This window comes from Homalodisca vitripennis, chromosome 4 (genome assembly GCF_021130785.1).
Source record: "Homalodisca vitripennis isolate AUS2020 chromosome 4, UT_GWSS_2.1, whole genome shotgun sequence".
Lineage (NCBI taxonomy): Eukaryota > Metazoa > Arthropoda > Insecta > Hemiptera > Cicadellidae > Homalodisca > Homalodisca vitripennis.
This window is the reverse complement of record NC_060210.1, coordinates 166575595-166598596: the sequence shown is the minus strand read 5'-3', so window position 1 is coordinate 166598596 and position 23002 is coordinate 166575595. Positions and strand designations below refer to the sequence as shown.

The following is a 23002-nucleotide window of genomic DNA, read 5'->3' as shown; positions in this document are numbered from 1 at the left end:
TAGCTAAATTTCATTACAAACATTTTGACACTGTTTTATATATTTATAAATAGATAAAATCTGAGTACATTAATTACTGAAATTCCAATATGTATTAGGAAAACTGCAGATCATCATATCTTAAAGTGTAAATTATAGGAGACCGCTTATGATATACACGAAAGAACTGAGTCAACAATCGCAGTTTTATTTAATAAATGAATTTATATCTCAGTTTTTAGACATTTTTTGTATCTTGATTCAGAATCCTTTGGAGAGGAAGTACCAAGCGCAGCAACAAACAAAACTTTACGTATGGACTTGGCCTTAATCTGCGATCCTTCTAGAGCAGACAGGATGTGACATGCTGCTTCATGAGATTCTCGTCAAGACATCTGGAACATCTGATGTAAGTCTGAACATTTAGGACCGTAGACTCTTTATGGGAGTATCCAGGTACTTTTCTATCGCCCTCCTTCTAATGGACAATGATGCCTGTATTAATAGTACGTTTCATAAATGTTACACGATAAGGTAATGTAAGTACAACTGCTAAGTTTATGTTATTCTGAAGACTCTAATTGATGAAAATAATTTTAGTTACATTTTATAATAAACCATAAATAACATTTTTAAACTCTTAAAGACAATATGCTATCGAATTAGATAGTTTGTTTACAGCACACTTTTATATACTTCTTAGTGAGGTTACAGCTGCAAACGAATAAATTATTTTGTCACTATTGAGAGTTACGTCAGTACACAAATATAATTTAACACTTTTAGATATAATATCTTTGGTAATTTAGTGATTTAATAAACTGTGAAGTAAAGGCTACGGACCAAACGATACTAGAATGCGAAAAGTGAGACGTCTATTAGGCTAAATACAAGTAACCGTACAATAAACTTTCTAAGTCTAAAATGGCCCTATATTAATAAAAATTCAGAATAATTGCAGTGAAATGGTAAACATAAATACAACACTATTTCAATAGTTAACCATAACACTAGAACGAACATATGTTGAATATTATGTCAAATACCTCTTTCCAATTTTAGGTTCAGAAGTTATCACTTATAACTTACAATATCACTTACGAGAGGTTCTACTTTGGTAGGAAATAGATGAAGTTTTATTTAGTATTAGACAAAGATTTAGTAAATAATGTGTTTTACACATTTTTGATTAACGGCACATCTTAAAGTTTAATCACACGTTTTGCTACAATGTCTTTAATAAAATGAGCATTGATGTAACGATTATAGATAGATCCCGTGACTTTAGTTATCTAAAGACAAAGTTGCACCAATAGCTCACATTTACAAAAGTCAGATGTCAGTCCATTAATGTGAATCACTTCAGATACACAATGTGCAGCTCTCTGCCTCTGCTGTGGACAAAGCTACAACTTGCTGCTTCTTCGGGCCCAGAACACAAGATTTCCGAATATATGTATTGCCTGAACACAAATTGGAGATAAATGTTTGGTCACAAGTAAATCGTATAAAAAGTAACAACCATGAATATAAAAATTTTTAAACTTGCTTGATAGCTTGAAGTATATAATTTAGGTCATGAACAGAAAATATGCTCTGTTTATGTTTAAAGGTCACCTTTTTTAACGTTTCAAGGTAGGATTTCGAACTCCTTAAGACAAAGAAAGTACGGTTTAAATTTACTACTGATTATACGAGCTGCTGTGTAACTTTTCGACCACAGAAATCTTATTATACCACGCACTTCACACTTGGCGGGATTTTCTATCACGGCGCTCATGTTTTTACGTTGTAACAAAAGAACGCGCGATCGCACCATTCTCTCCCTTGCACAGCTAGAAGCGTACTGAACGGCTGCGCACGCCGATGTGAGAATGACGGCGCTACCCCCACTACTTATCGCGCCACGCCCAAACGGCGGTTACTTTATGGACGACCCTCGTAGATTTAAACCAACACATAGACCCGTTTAAAACCTTTGCTCCAAATAAGGCGAGCGAACAGCCTGTTCAAAAACCAAAGTATCTGTGATCCTACCTGCTCCAGAAATCGAGTTGAATACTGTTCATTAATGTCTTGGCAGCAGGTACAGAATCATAGCAAAATTCACACACTTCCTATAATAGTTGTTCATACGTCCCTGCAAACTATAGTTTACGTCAGAAACTGTAGTTCCAACGTCTCGGTGGGTTGAGTTTTGACTATACCAATACATTGTGTGCTATTCTACTACTGTTGAAGGTGAGTAAGCATACGAGAGAAGAGAGATATTACTGCAACTAGTGTTCCTTATTAAAAACAATTGGGTGTGGAAAAATTAATTTTTTAGAGATGATACAAACACTAATCTATATAAAAATTAAAACCTGATTTGTGTAACTGTTCTGGAAAGATTTACAGTCAATTTTCTTTATTTTGTCTATGTCCCTGTCTCATGAAATGTAAATTTATGTTATTAATACAAAATTAGTAAGTAAAAAGTAACTTTATAATCGTTACACTTAATGTTCTTGTATGATTTGGCTGTTTAGAGAATGGAAGACATCACACGGTACCTTGCAGCAGAGCAGAAGTGTGTCCAGCTGATAGCACAGGTCAGTACAGTACAGCACAGGTAAGCACAGTACAGAACAAGTGAGCACGAAAAAACTTGGATTTTATGGTATAAGAGGCGTGCCCGTTCAGTGACTTAGCTAAGTTCTAAGCCACCGAACATAAATAGTCCAAATCTTTAATAAACTCGCTGATTCTCCTGAGTTTTGGGGTCCTTCAGGGATCAATTCTCAGTCCGATTATTTTTCTCATCTATGTATCTAATGGCATCACTACTGCATGGGAGATTCCGTACAGTACACTGGAACAGTAAACGTTTATTGACTTCAACAATCTTGTCCAAAATTTCAACAGCCTTAATATCAAAGCGAAATACTCAAAATCAAATGTTCTGACTCTCGCACTGCGATTGAGATCCAAATGACGGACTGGCTGTCTTATTGGATGATTTTATTTGGAAGAAGTTGATTGTTCCAAACCCCTCGGAATATTCCTGGATCGGGGATTGACGTGGAATGTTCACATTGACCTTTTTTTCCCCCAAACCGTCCTCGGGCATTTATGTTTTGGGGCATTTCGCCAAAAACTGTCCTATTCAGATTTTGATGGCAGTATTTAAGGATTTATTTACTCCCAAAATTCCCTACGGTTTAGTGTTCTGAGGAGCAATCACAAACCAGTTCTTCAGAACTTTAAAAATAAAAAAACAAGCGGTTCGCATAATTGCGCGATTGGTTCAGAGAGTCGTGTAAGGAAGACTTCAAAAAGTTACAACTACTGATTCTGCCTAGACTCTACATTTAAGAAATAACATAATTCTGTATGTCTAAATGTGCTGCGACTAGCGATCGAGAAATACGTACGAAACACGATGCAGAGATACCTACACACTGGAAGACACATAACGGGGGTTTACGAACACTTGCCTTAACATGCAGAGGTTCTCTTTATCAACAAATGGTCTGATTCAATAAAAAATGCCACTCGCCTAAGACGTTAAAATCTCGTTTGAAGCGCTTTTTAGACTCTCAAGCATTTTACAGTGCTGGCGAGTTCATGGCATACGACTGGGTGACCCCACAGTTAGCAGACTGACAACCAGCGTTAGAGGTAGAAATATAAGAAGTATAATAGATGAAATTGTATGTTTGCCTGGCGTTTCAATGTAGTATGACTGTTCTGAAATTTTAAGCTAAAATTGACGATTTCTATATATTATATTATGTTTCTGGCAACATATATCTCCTTACATCTGGATCAATATCACGCATTTACCAATCGCCAATTGTAGGTACCTCAACTCTACTCAACAACTAGTATAAAGCGGTGTCACAGGGCAAGTGAACATGACTTTTCGATGAAAAGGGGAACCTGAGAGCACTCCTTAAATATTTCCTCACCAGTCTCTCTTGATTATTCAAGATCCAAACGTATGCAGATAGATTTATGCTATGCTTCGTTCCAGGCGCATCATATAGATACACTTCATGATAAATCTATGGTTATTGCTCCGGTAAGAGGTTGAACTCAAGGGAATGTATTGTCACCTCTACTTTGGCATTTTGTGGTTGATGATCTCTTGGAAGATCTGACGCAAGTAGGTATCTATTGGCCCAGTATTATGTCGCTGATATGATGTCGTTGTATTCATGCATGTTTTAAGTCTTGATGTCAATCCCACTAAGACAGTAGTATTTCACGAGGAAAGAGAACCTTGAGTCTCTTTTTGAGTCTTACAACTGCTTTTAGAGGTTATACCATTAGACTTACATGTCATGGCTGAAGTCTATATCGAATGCGAGTTGCAAACCATTAAGGGTAATTATCTCAATGGTTAATCCGTACGAGCCAACGCACCATTTTGATCTGGTGCTGGGTTACATCATCGTCAGATATGATAGGCAAAGAGTCTGTCTTGAGTAAAACCCTTTCTTGTAACTATCTATACCCGGAAGATTGAAAAAGGAATATAATTAGATGAAAGCAACTTGGTCTGTTATACAAATAGCGATCAGGTTGTTGTAGCTGAGTTTAAACAAATAACTTCTCTCATTACTGGACATGGCCGTTTCATGAAAGTGTTGTACACACTTTGTGACTAACAGCTAAAGATCCCCAAGAGACTACCCAGACACATCATCTAGGATTGCAACAGGCCTGAAGAGAAGGACCCTGTTTGGAATCTTATGAGACTATGACCGTATCCTGAATATAGTCAGATTTGGAATATGATGTCATTATTAGTCTCATTAAACTTACGAGTTTGTTAGCCAGCAATTGGGGTGTACTAAAACATATGTTGCTATTAACATATCTTGTCGGGCTAGGAACTTCCAACTTAGTGACATAGTTTTTCACTTTTAATTTGGTTGTAATAAAATTGAATATTTCACTACAAGTTGAGAAAAGCGCCTTTTCCAGTGCAACATTGCGGCCCTCGTGTGAGGCATAGCCTCACACAAAAATAAAACAATCGAGCGCTGGCATTGCTTTTTGGATGAGTTATGAACAATAATTTTCAGTAGAATGTACAATATGTAATCACTATTATAAGCCACAACGTCACTAACTTAACTTTTCAGTAAACTGAAAAGTAAACAGTACTGGTAAAACTTTTCACTCACAACAGTAATATTAATAATTGTTGTCAAAACAAGTTATGAAAAGTTGTTTCACTGGGCAAGGGGCAAGAAATGTAACACGTGTACTACCGTCTCAGCTATTTGAATTTAAATTTTCTGTTTGTATGCGATAAGAGAGGAAATTACCACTTTTTCAAACAGTCTAAATTTTTAGAAATTTTTACTTTTATGTGTAGTATAAGGTATTGTTCCGGGTATCGTTAAAATGACAAATTTATTTCAGTTCTTGCTGTATAATGATTTCAATGCTACTTTACCAATGTTCATCGAAGAGGCAGTTACCCTGGATTACCGCCTTTCGGAAGAAGAACTGAACAAAGTGGATCACATTAAAAGAGAAGACATCCAAAAATTAATTTCAGCTTTTCAGTCATCTGAACACGCACAGTTCTTTAAGGTAGAAACTTGAGAAACTTTTTGTAATTCATAGTAGGTAACGATAGTAAAGATTAACAAGGGAGAAAATGTGATTTTCTATTGAATAAACAATTATTCCTACATTCCTATTCCAAGGATAATATAGTGATGGAGTTTTTAATATAGCATAGTTGCTATTAAAATAGTACTTATTAACAACATATCAATACAACTTTTCTGGATAATTGTATCTCTTTAGAAACATAATAATTAAGTTGATTTAATGTTTAGTACACAAATTTTTACGGAATTATTACATGTTCCGTTGAATGTTTAATCAATTATAATTTACATTCTGCAGTTTTAATTATTTCTTGTCTAACCTAGTTGGCTAAAAAAGATCAACATTTGTTTGTTCTAGGCTTGGAAAGAGTTCATTCCTGAAAGCATTAAAACAGTTCCAGACTACAAGAAACTGACATTTTACTTGCATGTCCATTTTGCAATAGTTCCTTTCAGAAATAAGTCAGTGACTACAGCAGATGAGGAAAAGGAACAAGAATTTCAGGAAAAGGTTCAAGATTTTGATGAAAAAGTAATAGAGAATGTAAATCCATATAAAGCTAAAGTTGAGAATGTGGTAAAAGATTTCAATCGATTAGATGTGATAGAGGAATCATCAAGTCCTAGTGTAGAGTATGACACAGACAGCCTGGACCAGAGTCAGGTCGTGATCGAGGGCGACCACCAAGAAAGCAGCGATACCCACGCAGAGGAACACGATCACAATGAGATTACTAAAACTAATGAAAATACAGCACCGAACGGGATGGATGTTTTGAAGAGTTTCCTGGCAGCGGAAGGTGAAACTTACAGCCCTCAACAAGAGTTCCTACCGTTTTTTGCGCTCCCCTACGTTCCAAACCCTGACGAACATCCATCATTTACAAATCTTTTCCAGGTATTACATAAATCACATCCATTGATCCAACATTTGAATTCAGATTTTATTGGAAATTATTTACTTCGGGCATATAATTTAGGGTTGATATATGGTACATTCATTGATTAAATGCCTATTTTCCAAGATTAATTTTGTTACCTATATATGAGAATCATGCTTTTTATTGGCTTCAATGTAATTCTTTAGTCTTACTAAAATAAAGTGATTTAAAATACGTTATAAACATAATATAATGTTTCACAAATGGCTTAAATATCTGAAGAACTGATATGTTTTATAACTTAATTGAGCTCACAAGTTAACCAAAGTAATTTACTTATATTTCAGGAAAAATGGTCTAACTCACTAAATGAAAAATTTTATGAATTTATATATCGCCATAGTTGTGGTGCAGAGGTTGCTCCGAAAATTGCTAAAATGTGTGAAGAGCCAAGTACAGGCAACAGTAGCCAAGAGCCAGATGTAAAGCCAAGTATCGATAAAACAAACTCAAATACAATCTCTTCTCCAAACACAGGTGAAATTGTGAGAAGATACAAACAAGCAAGAAGGAGATTCAGTAAACTTCACAGGGATCATCAGAACTTGATCGGTGAGTTTCTTAAACCAGACAAGCATGTAGGGTACAGCAACCTCAAAGTGTATTAGCTAATTTTAAAATATGATTTTCTTTCAAAATAATGCCAAATCCCCCATAAAAACATAAATATATACTTTAAATATGTCCCTTTTCAAATATTTTGTAATTTATCAGACTTAAAGCACAATTTGAAAATATTGTGATTGAAGACACCAATTTCAACCATATTCAATTTAATTTAGTTTATTTAAAATATCCCAAAGGTTCTAACTATATTTTGCTAATCCACAGAAAAGTTATGAAAAATTCAAGGAACCTTAAGACGCAATGTTTTGATACTTTTACATTAATTTAATCAAAAAGGAAATGCACATTATACTTTAAAAGTGGTTTAACTTATATTTTTATATACAGTATTACAACTTTTATTTTTATAAATTTTATTTTATTCAGGCAACAGTAAGACACTTTTGTCAATTTAATTAAGACAAATAAAATAGTAATTTGTATTTACTTTGTAAATGCAATGTAACATTTAATTTAGTGTTAAAGTAAACTCATATGAGAACATTTCATTAATTGTTTTACTGTGATAGGAGATCAGATCAGATAGATATAAACTCCACTCTATTTATATCTACGACATTCGCTAATTCCAGTTTCTGCTAATTTTGTAGTATTAGTGAACGTACCCGAACTATAGAAGTTTACAGCTAGAGAGTTATGTATTTTTATGACATTTGCTGCAGGTGTACTCAACTACTGTGCAAAGGAAAATCTTTATTAATGGAAGTCTCTATATAAGTTTGGGGTAGTATAAGATGTTAGGATAGTTTATCTTACTAAATATTACTATTGTAAATTTAATTCCTGCAGTTTAATTTTAAAAATTATTACCAGGCAATGTATAAGATTTATTTATATTTTTTATATCTGCATAATATTCAAATTAAGGCTTTCGTGATGAAGAAATATGATCCAATTATTTATTATATGACTTTAAATTATGACCATTGTGCTATTGAGGCATAGCAACATGACTCGAAGGCCATCGCCAAAAAGCATCAGTGATCGAGTCGATTCCATGTATTTGATTGAGCTAAGCTTGTAGACATAAGTAATTCATAAAATGGTCAAATCAACATATCGATAAAACTGATTTATTAATCGATAATGGATCTTAAACTCTAAAGTTATTAGTCAAAATATGCTTTTGATAGAGAATTTGATCATTTTTCTTGAACACAACGGTTTGTGGAGGCCTGGCAGCTTTGGATTCTTTAGCATTCAGCGCATCAGCACATACGGTACTGATGAATCACGCCAACAAACTAGAAAAAAGACAAGGAAGAAGGCAATTTGGATAAATAGACACTTAGCATAAGTAGTCATGTAAATGAAAGAATGTTGATAATGGGACTGTCTGAGAGAAATGGTTTAGGCGACTTAAAATATGTGGCTTCCTATGCAAATTAATTGTTTTGTGGCAAACCCACAACGGCCAGTACCTAATCTCAAAACGTGGAATATGCACATAAAACAACTAACGAAAGCTGTTTAGGAGCTCTAGCTTCTTGTCCCAGATTAAAATATTAAAATCTATAAAACTGAATGTGAAATATTACATAAGGATTAAAATCGTACAGAACAACTTGTGTTTAAAAACAACCAAAAACTGGTTTAAGACAATAGTTAGTGTATAGAAATAGTTTCAGATTAAGAATGAGGGCGATAGCAAATAAATAGATGTAGCGATACAAGCTAATGTAGTTCACTTAGGTTGAGCAGTGTACTGATAATTAATTGTGGTAATCAAAATTACAAAAGCTGTAAAAGTATTAATTGTCCTGGAATATCACTTGCTGCAAACACGAGATATAGCTGAGGTAGGATAAAAAAAACTTTCCGGATAAACCTCAAATACTTACGATTTATTTTGATTCACTCAGAGGAGTTGTGGCTAAGCTGTAAACAGTTCTTTTTCAGTTCTGTATTCAGTTCAGGAAAGAGTTGACCGCATTTAAAATACTTTCAAAAATGGGTTTTTATTTTTTTGCAGTAATATCTTAACATTTATCAATAATCATCTTTTGATACCATTATAAAAGTTAAATCGAACTAACATAAGAACAAACTCTGAAGTACTTACAAGAACTTTGTTTTGATCCTTCTATAGCAGGTCTATACAAAGGTTCCACTGATTTGCATTGCTTTCTACTTTATCTACTTTGCTACAGGAGTTGCAGCTGAGCTTACAACTGCCCTGGAGAACTCGGTTCGGGGGCAAGCTGTCGATCTCCGTACTACTCTTAACAACTGTGCCTTGATCTTTCCAGAATTATTCAGTAATACCTCAACGCCTACTGATGGTTCTTCACAACGACTAAAGGTAAAATGTTTTACAAAAAATATCTTATTAAAAATAATTGCCTGCGAAGCAACTGGATTTGTCCTTTACGTCAAACCATGTTTTTCCATTTTCTTTGTCACAGAGTCTTCAAGATATCTTAAGCTGTAATTAAGGTATGACTCACGCATCCAAATTCTTTTGAAGTACAATTTATATAATTTATTCGTAAAGTTCTAATTTTAAAATGTTTGACTATTTCTTGAATAACCAGTAATAATATAGAGGACATTGAAAGAATCTTAGGTCAGTATAAATAGTATTTTTATACATTTTCAATGTGTATGACGTGAGAAAAGTGCCTTTAAACGTTGTTCCTTGTCTTTGTTTGTAATTTGTAAGTTTTTAGTTACGGTCCTGATAATTTTGGAAAAGAAAATTAAAATACTGTCACTTGTTTAGAATATGTACATAAATAACAATCTCTATTGGTTTTGTAGTCTATGCTCAGTAGTATACCTTTATTACATTGGTTTTTGTTATTGATAAAAATTATATTCCTAAAAGGGAGGGTAAATGCTGAAGGATTCATTTAGTTTTCAATAAGCCAAATGAAACAAATTTTTGGGATTATATATTTTTGAAGAGTCAACTAAAGGTGTCATTTCGAAATTTCAACAATGGAAACATTTTGTTTTACAATAATAAAAGAAACTCATATGCTTGTTCAGAATTTAGGTTTCTCAAATTTAGTTATGAAGTACACTTGCAATTCATCCTAAGTTTTAACGCTCCGAACCTGGACTAGAACAGTTGTGGCCATTTATACAGAAAATATATATTTAAAAATCTAACAGGGTTTTTGTGAAATTTGTTTTTAGATTTTCACCTTAGCCTTCAGGAAGCAGTGGATGAACTATCACTGACTATATAAAGATCAGCTGGAATGCAATATAATTTTATACAATTTCTTAATTTTAAAATCGTTTTTCCAGGTAATGGTTATTGAACCACTAAGAGACTCAAAGGTTCTGTGCTGTTCAGAGCTTGATGTAAACAAAATTAAAGCACAACTCTCAACAGGCAGCATAAAAACCAAGTTACTCCTTCTGCAAGCAATCCGTTGGGTAAGTAAGACTAATAAAGTTTCACTTTAACCTGTATAAGTGCATGGGGTCAGTATCGAGCCACTAATAGTACAACCATAATGTTAGAGTTTATCTGCTTTATATTCTTGGTATATATGGGTTAAACTACTTACCGAAACAATATTCCTGCTACATTTGTCAATAAGGGTCTTTAACAAAATTTTCCATATTATACTTGGCTTAAGCAAAGAGGCACAATACATTTTTTCAAGCCGCTTGCAAGCTGTGAACAAGCAGCGTGCGAATGCTGGGGGTTCAGTAATACCTAGGTCTCAAATGAGATCCACAATTGCACAACACACTTGAGCAGAGACTTAGCTTACAAGCGGTCACTCATTGTGCTTGGAAGTCAGATTGAGACAGCAACCGAGACACCACTCCAGAGTGTATTGATGAGCTAGCGCATGCCGCTTGCCCGTAATTTGAAAAAAACGTAAGTGCTCATGGAGCCTAAAATTGTATGCTTGGGTCCTCAGAACTGTTTTTAAACATTTTAACTGATCGGTTGTTGATCTATGAAATGACTGTGTGGGGATACTTGACTTTAGTAAAATATCACACCTGTAGAATAAATATTTTTTTAGGATTTGTTTTGTGAACCTAATCAAAAAGAGAGCAATAAATGGTTTTTTGGTAGAGGATGACACGAGGCAGTGGAGAAGAGCGAGACCAGGCGGTAGTGTGGTTGTCCCGCCATGACGTGTTAAGTGTGCATGGTAGATTGGTGAGAGACATGCTCCAACCTGCAGATACTAGCACACCTCATCCTCTGCAGCAGAGCCTGGCTCGCCTAATAAACACTGTAGCCTCGTTGAGAGCCGGTCGAGACTACTTGGCTTCCTCGCACTCTCTCCTGGTTCATCTCATCAATACGGTCAAACTAGAGTCCAATGTCAGACTGGATAACGTCACTTCAGACATGCTCTTGGCCACTCTTCAAAAATTAAGCCTTAGGTTTGTCAGTTGATCAATTTTAATACTAATTGTTCTAGTTTAAGTTGATGAGGGTGATTATAAAAATCCTTTTGTTATTTTGTCTAAAATACACCAACACACTATGAGTTATAAACAAATTTAATATTTACTACTAAGCTCTTCTTTTTCAAATCTAGTAGTTTTTGATTGAAAATATAGTTAGTTATCCTTTGTGAATTGTAAAGGTTGTTGTAAGAGTGTTTTGATGTCAGCCACTAATATAAATGAGAAATAGAATCAGAAAACCTTTCAGGAATAGAAATGGGTCAGTGAAATAGAAATGGGGCATCTAATATGTTAAAACTAAATACTTTGACAATTATCTCTGAAGCGCATTGAACAATTTCAAGCATTTTATTTTGTTATACTAAATAACTGTTACATGCATTAAAATAATTTTTGGTAATTTTTTGGTACTGGTACACAAGAAATATCTCCTTAAAGACAAAACTGATTATCACAACTTCATGGAATAACACGTCATCTTAATTTTGCTGTATTATACCTCCTCAGAATGAAACCATTCCTTCGACATATACAAACATTTGTTTAATTTTAAGCCTTTCAAAGTTTTTTTTCTAACAAAGGTTACCAATAATTTTGGTTATTTATGTATATGTTGGATTATTGTCTCATTATATAATTATTTGACTGTTATATTACTAATCCGAAATGATCATAATATAGTGAATACAGATATGAATCAATATTCCTGTCTTTACACTAGCTGATAATTAATTGGACCTATGAAATTTTTGACCTTGTGGTATATTTAGAATAACTTTGCATCATATATGTTTGGAAATTTCCTTTTTGTGTTTTATATATATATAGAAGAAAAAGACTTCATATATATAATATATTTCGACTTTTATGTCGTTTTCAAAAAGGTACAAAAAGTGTATATAATGTAAGAATATATATATATATTTTATATATACATATATATTGTTCTTGGAGGGCAATTAATTCCAGATCATCATATTTTTTACTACTTTTACCAGATGCTTTGCAGATTTAAAAAATAGTTGACACTTTAACTACCAAGTGGCACAGTGTCTAATGTCAAAACACACACACACACACACACACACACACACACACACACACACACACACACACACACACACACACACACACACACACACACACACCATATTGTAGAACACTTGTGCTGCGACATATACATATCTTATTATCAACTTCAAAGTACATTTATTGTTCCTATTCTATGTGTAGGGAACACACATAATTTGCACTTGTTAAAACCAATTTTGAGATTCTTTAGTGACAAAACGTTGGTGAATATTTTAAGCTCTTGTAGAAACTGTCAGTTTGTTTGAAGGTGATATGGGATCAAAACAGTGCAAATGTTTTTGAGTTTTGCAGATTAGAGAAAATCCTATAACAACATTATGGATCAAATCAGTTGCACTATTCTCATGTCTTAATCGTTTCTGTTCCTCAATTATTTCTCTTAGTTAATTTTTAAGTTTATTACATAGAAGATTAAAAACTCTGAACATTTTTATAACAAAATGTTATATCAGTATTTGGTATATATTATTACTAACAGATGGAACAATACATTTGGAAAACACCGGAAAGTCATTATAGTCTCAGAACACATTAAAATATTTCTCAATTATAGTGTGGCTTCTCAAAAAATTAATTTTAGTTTTAACATTTTAAACTATCATTATCTTGGTAAGTTCATAATCATCACATATCTTCCCAACAAGGGAATGTTGCTAGATGCGTAGCCTTGCCATAACCTAAGATTATATTGCATGAACATTGTCCCGCCTAAATATAGTTGCTAGTTTCTTGTACTTTTACCTTTTTAAATCATTTCTTCTTTAATTAACTAAAGAGTTTATATATAATGTTTAAACAATAACTCTTAAAACTTAAGTCTTAACTACTGTGACATAACCATTACTATCATTATATGGAACCTTGTATTTATTGTACCCTAGCTAGAAAGAATGTTAAATTTTGTTTTAATTTTGTGCCATTGATTCTATAACCCCTAAAAAACAACCTTTGCAAATTTATCAAAATTAGTAATATTTTCAGACTGAATTTTTTTACAAATAGAACAAACTTCATTCTAATTTGCCACTACAGCAATTACAACCCTTTTCTGAAAACCATGAAAATTGTTTATAAACATGTAGATATTATGAGTTTTATTAGACTATTTAGTTACAATTTATATGCATCTTGTCATTTGCATTTGGACACATTGTATCTTATTTTGGTATTTTATATTCAGTACAACTTAGTCAACATAAAGTTAAAACAAATCAATTACGTTAATAACTGAAAAATCATGAAAATAAGATATTATGAAAAAACAATGATCATTGACTAATGAGTGAAAGTCTGGAGGATTTGTATATAAACCCCCTCTTCCAAAGAAGTAACTGGATACTACGAGTATGAACATAAAATAAATACTCTAGGGCGTAATTTTCATCATGACAAGACAATCTGCATCCTCTGTTTCAGGAGAAATGCTCGTTTGATGATGATCGAGAAAGATATGGTAGAGTGGTTAGTGAGCCGTCTAAGTGGAGAGTGTGAACGTCTATATTCACTAGAGTACAGCACTGCTCTACTACTTAACCTATGTCTGCATGTGGAAGCCAGGGAGCGCTGCCCCACTACTGTGCTCAAACTACTCACTGATCTGCTCGACACAGGCCAAACGCAGGTACACATTAATACCAAACGAAGAAGATAAGAATTGTCATATTTTGGTATTTTAATATAATAATGTATATTAAAATTGCAGATAAAAAGAGTCATATTACAAACACACTCTAAAAACTAAGAATTGTAAAAACTATATACTCCAACTCAGGTTTTTTTTACATTAATTTTTATTTAATTTAGACACAACATTGCTAGCTGTTCTCTGTTTTTTTCAAAAGTGTGATGATAACCACTCCACTGAACACCTTTTATAGAAATCAACGACGCTGAATGTTACGATTTATGACATTAGTTTGAACCAAAATCAAATTGTGCTTTATGGAACTATGGTGCAGATTCTAAGGTTAAAAACCACTTCTTCACAACATCACGGATGTTTAGTGAAGCCATGAATTTTAACCAAAGTTGGTATTGACATTCTATAAAATAGATGATATCCCAGGAATGTTTAGGTGCCCTTTGGGCTAAGAGAGCGGAGCACATGATTTTTACTGTTTATTGAAATCTAAATGGAAAATATAGATGCATGGATTTGGACCAAAATTAGCATGGCTGTTAAACTTGTTTTTCCATTTACTATGAACACACAGAAATTTTATGATCAAACTGGTACTTTTTACAGATCTAATTGTAAGCATGAATAATTGTTTAGATTCATTTGGAAAAATTGTTCTAATAATTGATTTTTTACTAATAAAGAGTTTTTTCACATGTAAGCAATTACCCCACAAAGTAATTCCATAACTCAACATCAAGTATACATGGGCATAATACATAAGCTAAACCAACTTCCAAAAGATATTATTCTAAGTAGTATACTCAAATCATACCTGGCTGAATTAAGTTTCTTATTTAATATATTGAAATGGTCAGAAAAATGTAATTTAGTGCCGAGATGTATGCCTACAAATTTTACTACTTGTGTATTATATTACTAACCCCTTTACAAAAATGATCATTTCTTAATTTAAAGCATAATGAATACATTATGCTAATATCTAATAAGTTTTATCTCGATTTAACAACAGACCGCGAGTAAGAAAAATTTGGTCAAGTTTGTCAAAGACATCTTTGGTGTCAAATTCTAAGTCACTTAACATTTTTCGTCTATTAAGAGCAGTATCATCTGCATATAAAAAGAGGCTACAAACTTCTTTAGAGAGGTAATTTGGCAGATCATTGACATAGACAACGAATAATAATGGATGTAAGATTGACCCTCGGGGTACACCATGTTTTACATCTGCTCAATTAGAACAATATTTTCCTGATTTATTAGTAATAACTGTCCTCTGTTTATGATTAAATAAATAAGAATATAATAGTGTAAGAGATGTACATTTAACACTCATTCTTCTTAACTTTGTCAGCAACAGTGTGTGGTTTACACAGTTAAAAGCCTTAGATAAGTCACAGAAAACACCTGAAGTGTAACTTAACTCATCCAAGGCCTCAATGGTACTGTTTACAAAAGAGAACAGAGCTGCTTGTGTACTAATTTCTTTTCTAAACCCATACTGCTCTTTACATAATTTGTTATTAGATTATTCTAAAAAGTCAAACTGTCTACTATGGATAATTTTTTCATACTTTTTTGAAATCAAACTTGGAAGAGTTATCAGTCTATAATTGTTTATTTCACTAGGTGAACCCTTTTTATGTATTGGGTGAATTTCTGATAACTTTAATAAATCAATAAAAATTGTTTTATAATGAAACAACTGCCCAGCATGTGATATGAAGATTTACTGGTTTAATAAAAATTGGCATAAATGCCCTATAATTTTGCCAATAGTCAACAAGCAACGGTTGCAAATAGCTATTGAGTGTTTTCAAAGTCATAGGGTAGATTACCATGGTTAAAACTGCCACATATAACAACTACACTAAACATCTTATAGATTCATGAATCTTAACAATAATCAAGATAAATGAATGTCAATTAAAGTTAGTGCATGTATACCTTTAGATAAAAGGAGCTTCAAGCTCTATGATGTTAAATGGTTTGGAGCTCTCAGAAGATGGAAGTTCCCCTGGACTGAATTCTTCCACAAGCTGGAAGCTTTGAAAAGGTGGAAACTTAAAGCGTTGAAGCTTCCACAGGTTTCTAGATTCACCGGATTCTTTCCAATCTGTATTAAAATTTGGCATAAACCTTTAATAACCCAATCACCAATATGAGTGCAAGGGCTCAATGGTGGGAATTAAGCATGATTGGGTTGTGCTTTGATTGCTAAACAGAAAGATACAACTATGAATTGAATTTGATTTCTTTATCTGGAAGAGATTCATAATCTTTTACCTCACCTCATTACAGCATGAGATCCTTTGAACACCTGCTTACTACAACAGGCTTTTGGGTAGATTTGTAGTATAAATATTTCACAATGTTTGAGTAAATGAATATCTATTTGTCATCATGATTAAGGCCACAAATTTGCAAGAGTTTATACATAATACAAATAAAAAGTAAATAACAAGATCTACTTAGTTTTTGGGTCTTATCTGATGACGAGAGCAGAGAGTTAACATGGTTTTCTATAAAACTACTCTAGATGCTTTGAGGTTAGATGGATTTCTATCTAAATCAGCAACAACTTTCAAGGAACAAATGTTTGCTTTGGAACCGGAAAGTGGAGCCATATGGCCAAAACCACAAAACCATTTTCTATACCACAGTCCCGGACCTCCTAGTGATACATAAAATTTGACAAAGTGTAATAAGAGCACTGTATGGAATAAATTTTGATCCATGATAGTTGTTGTATGGGCCAAGGAGGCAAAGTTTCAAGGTCAGAAACTTTTATCTGCACAATTTCCCTGCATTTATGAATGCATTGATTTTAATAAAAACTGGTGTGGATGTTCTACGGAACAAATATGAAGTGTGAATAGTTTGTGAGCTCCTTGGGTTAAGGGAGTTCTAATTTGAAAAATGTTCTTTAGAATTGAAAACACATTATTACAGCATTTGGTATTTCAAACCAAACACTTGATTACATTTTAAAGAATTTGAGGCAACCTTGCTGTATGTCCAGATTATGGCAATGGTGGCCGGCAGTCTATATTGCCTTCTGAGTCATGATCGTCTAAACAAAACTGCAAGACAGATGAACCTTGAAAGTGTCCTCAGCTCCCAGGCAGAGAGGTATGCCAGGGATCCTCAGGCCCTGAGACAGATACAGACACTGCTGAGGCTGCTTCGAGGAGAGCTGCCCTCAGACTCAATTTTACCAGTATCAGAGGAACCATCTGAAGATGAATTGGTAACAAAACATAACATGACATTACAAAATATTTGTAACTCCAGAATTAATTTAATAGAAAAAAATGTTGAAAAAGTCTAGTAGTAAACTGACTACTCGTTGATATTTATACTTCATTACACTTTTGTGAACTAAATACAATATGGAATATTTAATTAAAATAAAATTTTATATTTACAATGTACAGTATTATTTTTAAGAAACAAACAAATATACCATTTGTTTAGTTTGTTATTGATGATGGAAGGTTTTAATGGATAATAGGATTTCGGACATTTGCCATTGTTATATGTTACAAAATGAGATCTACAATCTGATCTCTTCCACAGGTGAATAACCAGCCTAGTTGAGACCTTTCTTTAATCTAAAAAAACAACGCTGAAAATGAATGCAGGAAATACAATTAGCTGAGCTAAAACTGAATTTAAATTGTTCTTGTTTTGAAAGCATTGATTAAAATTGGCAAACATTTTAACCTAGAAAATATGCAAAGGAATTTTACAATAGGGTGCTAACTTTGGGAAATTGATAAGAAAAAAAAAAAAAAAAAAAAAAAAAAAAAAAAATATTTTTTTATTATATTGGTTTTTTCCAAGTAATTGTTAAAGGTATAAAGTTGACTTTGGAACATATGGTATACTTATGGAGTACCTATAAGTTTATCGTACTATCACTAGTATAAAAAAATTCAACATTTTCCAAAATATAATTTTTTTTTTTGTGTAAGGCCTTTCTGAATCAAAGAGTCCATCATCAGGCACTTCACAAATTATCTGCAATTGATATTACTAGTGATAGTACGATAAACCTTTTTTCCAATGCTCCAAGATTCTACATTCAACATGGCACTCAAGCCCAGTGAGCTAAACAGACTTCACAAATACAAACAAACAAATCAATTGCAGATAATTTGTGAAGTGCCTGATGATGGAATCTTTGATTCAGAAAGGCCTTGCACAAAATAAAAATTATATATTGGAAAATGTTGAATTTGTTTATACTAGTGATAGTACGATAAACCTTTTTTCCAATGCTCCAAGATTCTACCTATAAGTTGTTTAAAAGTTTGGTTTCCCTTTTAAAGGTGGTGATTTTTATCCCCAATACTTAAACTCTGTTCACTTAAAATATTCAACAATTTGAAAATTTTCCCTGTCCGTTCAAGTTCAAATTATCAATGTTTAACTGTATCACTGTGTAATATTCAAAAGTACAACATATGTTTTTGTTATAACCTTTCATTAAACTGAAACCTCAACCTTTTCTAATTATAATAATCCCTAACACCATGTAGCATTATTCTCTCTTATTTGTTTGTTTACAAGGACGACCCAGAAATCTTGGAAGCAGAATTAGATGCTGATGATCCAGTGAAAGCTGTGGGAGATGACCAATCAGGAGAGGCACTACTAGAGAACCATTACAGACGTATCTTCCCATCACATGGAGTTGTCTGCCCCTATCGTGCAGAGCCCGAGATAGCCATCCTACCATCCACCCCTCGATCTAGACCCCCAACTAGAGAAAAATGATTTTTATTTGTTGCAAACTGTATATAAACTGAATTCTACTATTTACATTATACAAGTATTACCTCGATATAGTATCAATAAAGTTAATAAAATATATTTGATTAAATGTTTATTATGTATTTTACATTCCAGAGAAATGTTACCTATTTATTTAATTGAAAAGCAAATTATATTTGTAACTCTGATCTTGGTAACTATTTAACTAAATATATTGTAACTATATATAAAGTATTGAGGATGTAAACTTGCCAAAATTGTACAAAATTTGAATGAAAGATTTAATTTTCTGAAAAATTAAAATTAAAGTATAGTGTGAATGTTGAGTTCATCTCCAATTCACCTTCCGCTTAATGCAGCATGTGAAATATGACACTGTCCACAATAAGTGTTATGTGTAGATAACGCAGTTGTTCCACTGAGCTTTGGTATTTTATCTTACACATTATAGTGCAACCAATTGTGTACCTGATGAGATAATGAAAGAACCTCTTTATCTGGATTACACTGGACGGTAGCTGAGTACCTCTATTTGTGGCCTAGGTGTCTCTGATATTGAAACGATGCAGAGATTGATTTGAATGTTTTTTCATCACCGACTTTTTTGGATCTCTTCAGACAGACGTGGTCTCAAGATTCCAGGAGTGAAGATTGTGATAATGTCAGATTTTTTACACTGCACTAAGCGGAAGGTGAAATAGTGAAATACAACTAAACTTAACATTCACATTGAATCAATCCTTCCCATTATAGTTACATTATATAAAGTATAGCATTGTGTCTTCCAATTTGTCTTAATGGTAAAAAAATAATATTTTATTAACAAAACGTTAATTCAGACAAAAATTATCTGTCTTTATAAGTCGGAAATAGTTTTAAATTACTGAAACATTTAGTACATAACAATATTACATACTTCAATAGTCTTTGTATTTATAAGGCAAATAAGAGCTTTTTAACACCTACAAACTAAGTACTACGTCTGTTACTTTTGTTCAAGGAGTATGTATGAGGGAAGTTACATTTTGAGAAAATATACTACACATGTCTTATTTATTTATTACACAAACAGGCTGTTTATTAGGCTGAGAGCTCAGTAACGGCTTTTATAATATTTAAGTGCCTACAAAAAGATTTCATCATATACAAATGTTCTGAAATATTTGAACATTTCAGCAGTAGGAGTGCATTGTACCAAGTAACAACTGCATGCTTAAAACAAGATGATGGTTGCTTTTGAGTACTTGGCCAGTTTGACACTGGGCACTGGTAAAAATGACCATTAATATACCTGTAGTGGAGTCTAAAAGCTTTTGAGTGGAAAGTAGCAGGACAGGTGTATTGAGATGGAACATTCCTTCAGTTCACAATTCACATCATAATCAGTTGATCTTAAATATTCTCAGAACTCAGTCACTGGATCTTGCTATCCAGGTAAGGATGTAAGAGGCATGCAAATTCTGAACCTAATACAAGTGAACAAGAACCACGGACAATTCTTTTTTATGACTAAAATTGATCTCAGTAAAAGCGCATGTCAACATCTGGATTAAAGTGTTTATAACAGTTCTGGTGAAACCTTGCAAGCCTGATAAAACGAGTTGAAGTACAGATATAGGATTTTTCATAATCAACAATGCAAGAAATGCCACCATCCCTATAATATACATTCTGTTTAAGCTATAGAGTGCAACACAGCCATGGTTCTTGTTCTCAGAAATTAACTAGCCTGAAGACGTCAACCATAGTAATTAGTTTTAACACATTGGCATTCATATGTGTACATTTGAGTGTGATTGTATGTGTTTGTGAGTCGTCTATGCATATGTGTACGGGGAATTGTGCCAATATTTGATATGAATGTGTTGGGTGAGTTGTTGAACAAACCTCACAAACCTGCTTGTGTACGCAAAAAAAAGAGGAAAAAAAAAATCCTGTTGTATTTCATAAAATTTATCTTTTCTACCCTAAACATAACACTATTGACTTGCTGATAAATAATTTTTTGTAGTGAAAACATGTCTATTTTTATATAGCAATATTTTGTATTACATGTATGTCAATATCTTTTTATGAATACAAAGTAGATGCATCAGTTCGCAAAGATATTGACTTACAAACTCCCTGCACATATAGATGCTGGCTTGTATGGGAAGCTTTTCAAAATTTTATTTAATAATATTTTTTTGTTTGATAATTGGGATAAACAATGATTTCAATTTATTTTATTTTGTGAATTTAAAAGAGACATGTATGCATGCATACACAAGTCATATACACTGTATTTGTACAAAAAGTATTTTTGTGCTACTGAATTGTATGCATGACTGTGGTACATTGAATAGCACTATATTACTACCCAGGTTGGAGATGATGGGCAAATAGTTTTTTAACTAATATTTTTTAAATTTTGCTTAGTTTTATTGCAATCATTAAGGTTTCAATAGTTTAATACTAGTTAATAAATTAAAATTTACAAAAAAGCAATCTACACAACATATTTTATTCAATATCACACTTTGGTCACGTTATTTTTGTCGGTTTTTAGATAAAATTGATATAGATTGAATATTATCGATTCTGTCAGTACTTAGAGGTGACGGTGCTCTACTACTTATCTGGGGCGATGCTCGTGGCCTGCTGCACCTCCTGTTGCCAGGAACTAAGGGTGAGGGTGTTTTATCATCACTAGATTCTTCAAGCAGTGGATTGGATTTAGCACGGCTCAAAAGATTCAATTTTTGCTCATCTGTGTCTTCATAAAGCATTTCAATTATACGTGAGTAATCTTCTGTACACATTTGTGATAATTTCTTTCTCAATTCATTCAATGAATCCTTATTTGCTGAATCGTTAATCTGTGACTGTGTTCGTGGTGTGCTATGATGATCTTGAGCTAGTTGTTGTTGGGGTCTCTGTTGGGGTGATGTACTGTAGAGATCCAGTACCGTTTGTTCATGGGAAAGTGATCTCTCGGGATTAGATACTCTATGTCTACTTTCAGGCCTACGACAGTGCTTTGGGTGAGGCCTACACTTATGATGTTTTTCTGAGTCTTTTATAAATCCAGCTCCGAGAGCAGGTTTTTTCAAAAGCGACACGTCTATCCTCCCTGAAAACATAAAAATATATGTGGTTTATTTTTTTTTTAAATTTCAGATCTGTGCATGAATAAATCCATTCATAAAACCCCCCCACTACAACCCCTAAACTGGAGGACGAAGATACCAATCGCTCTGAAAATGCTACACACACACACACACACACACACACACAAAAATACACCTTTTGTAACACATACACACAAAAAATGACAATTGTACTGATCTTGACGATTATGTTCAAATAAACAATGTCTTATGTCTTATGTCATTAGATACTAGTAACTTATAAATTAAGTTTATATATACATTGAAGTTTATTTGTCCTCAAAGTATTTGGGTCTGTTTCCCTTAATAAAGTTTTAGGGACTATGATATTACAAGAAAACATTTGAGCTTGATATGGTCAAGTGCATGAAGAAGAGCTATAGCTGTTAGAAGAAACTGTGGCACCAGTGCTTCAAAGATAATGTTTGAAGAGGATGAATCATGCAGAGTGATAGTAAGAGAACTTAGAAAAATTCTAACATTGAAAAAAGTCTGTCTTAACTTTGTGTATCTCAAACTTGTTTAGTAAACATAGTGTTAATGAATTAAGGGATTACAAAGTTTATAAAAACCAAGTAATTGTTTATCATTCCTTCTTATTTTGAAAACTGGTAAATGAAATTACTGCATACTATTTAATACCTTTTTGTACTGTAAAATAAATTATGTATATATTAATTATAAATAAAAAAAACTCCTAGAACTCTTACAAACTATTTGATGCCTTAAAAATTCACAGTTTATTAACACTTCTCATCTAGTATTCATATCTAGTATTCTGTGTGAGCCAGA

At 33.1% G+C, this 23002-nt stretch overlaps 2 protein-coding genes across 2 annotated transcripts in view; one reads left to right on the top strand and one right to left on the bottom strand.

Annotated features, from left to right (window-relative positions):
• The first annotated feature begins 250 nt into the window (after positions 1 to 250).
• On the top strand, positions 251 to 19170 carry LOC124360548 (lisH domain-containing protein ARMC9-like). The gene is made up of 11 exons (XM_046814262.1): positions 251 to 388; positions 2511 to 2573; positions 5398 to 5571; positions 5953 to 6492; positions 6823 to 7087; positions 9313 to 9464; positions 10418 to 10549; positions 11208 to 11524; positions 14060 to 14264; positions 17305 to 17532; positions 18858 to 19170. Exons 1-11 carry the CDS (start codon positions 344 to 346, stop codon positions 19062 to 19064), a joined length of 2328 nt encoding a protein of 775 aa, XP_046670218.1. The 5' UTR covers positions 251 to 343; the 3' UTR covers positions 19065 to 19170.
• A 2374-nt stretch (positions 19171 to 21544) lies between these two features.
• Positions 21545 to 23002, bottom strand: part of LOC124360547 — a 37143-nt gene continuing 35685 nt past the window's right edge. The window contains exon 9 of the mRNA XM_046814260.1: positions 21545 to 22173. Coding sequence (XP_046670216.1) covers positions 22098 to 22173 — 76 coding nt within the window. The 3' untranslated portion in view covers positions 21545 to 22097. The remainder of the gene's footprint in view (positions 22174 to 23002) is intronic.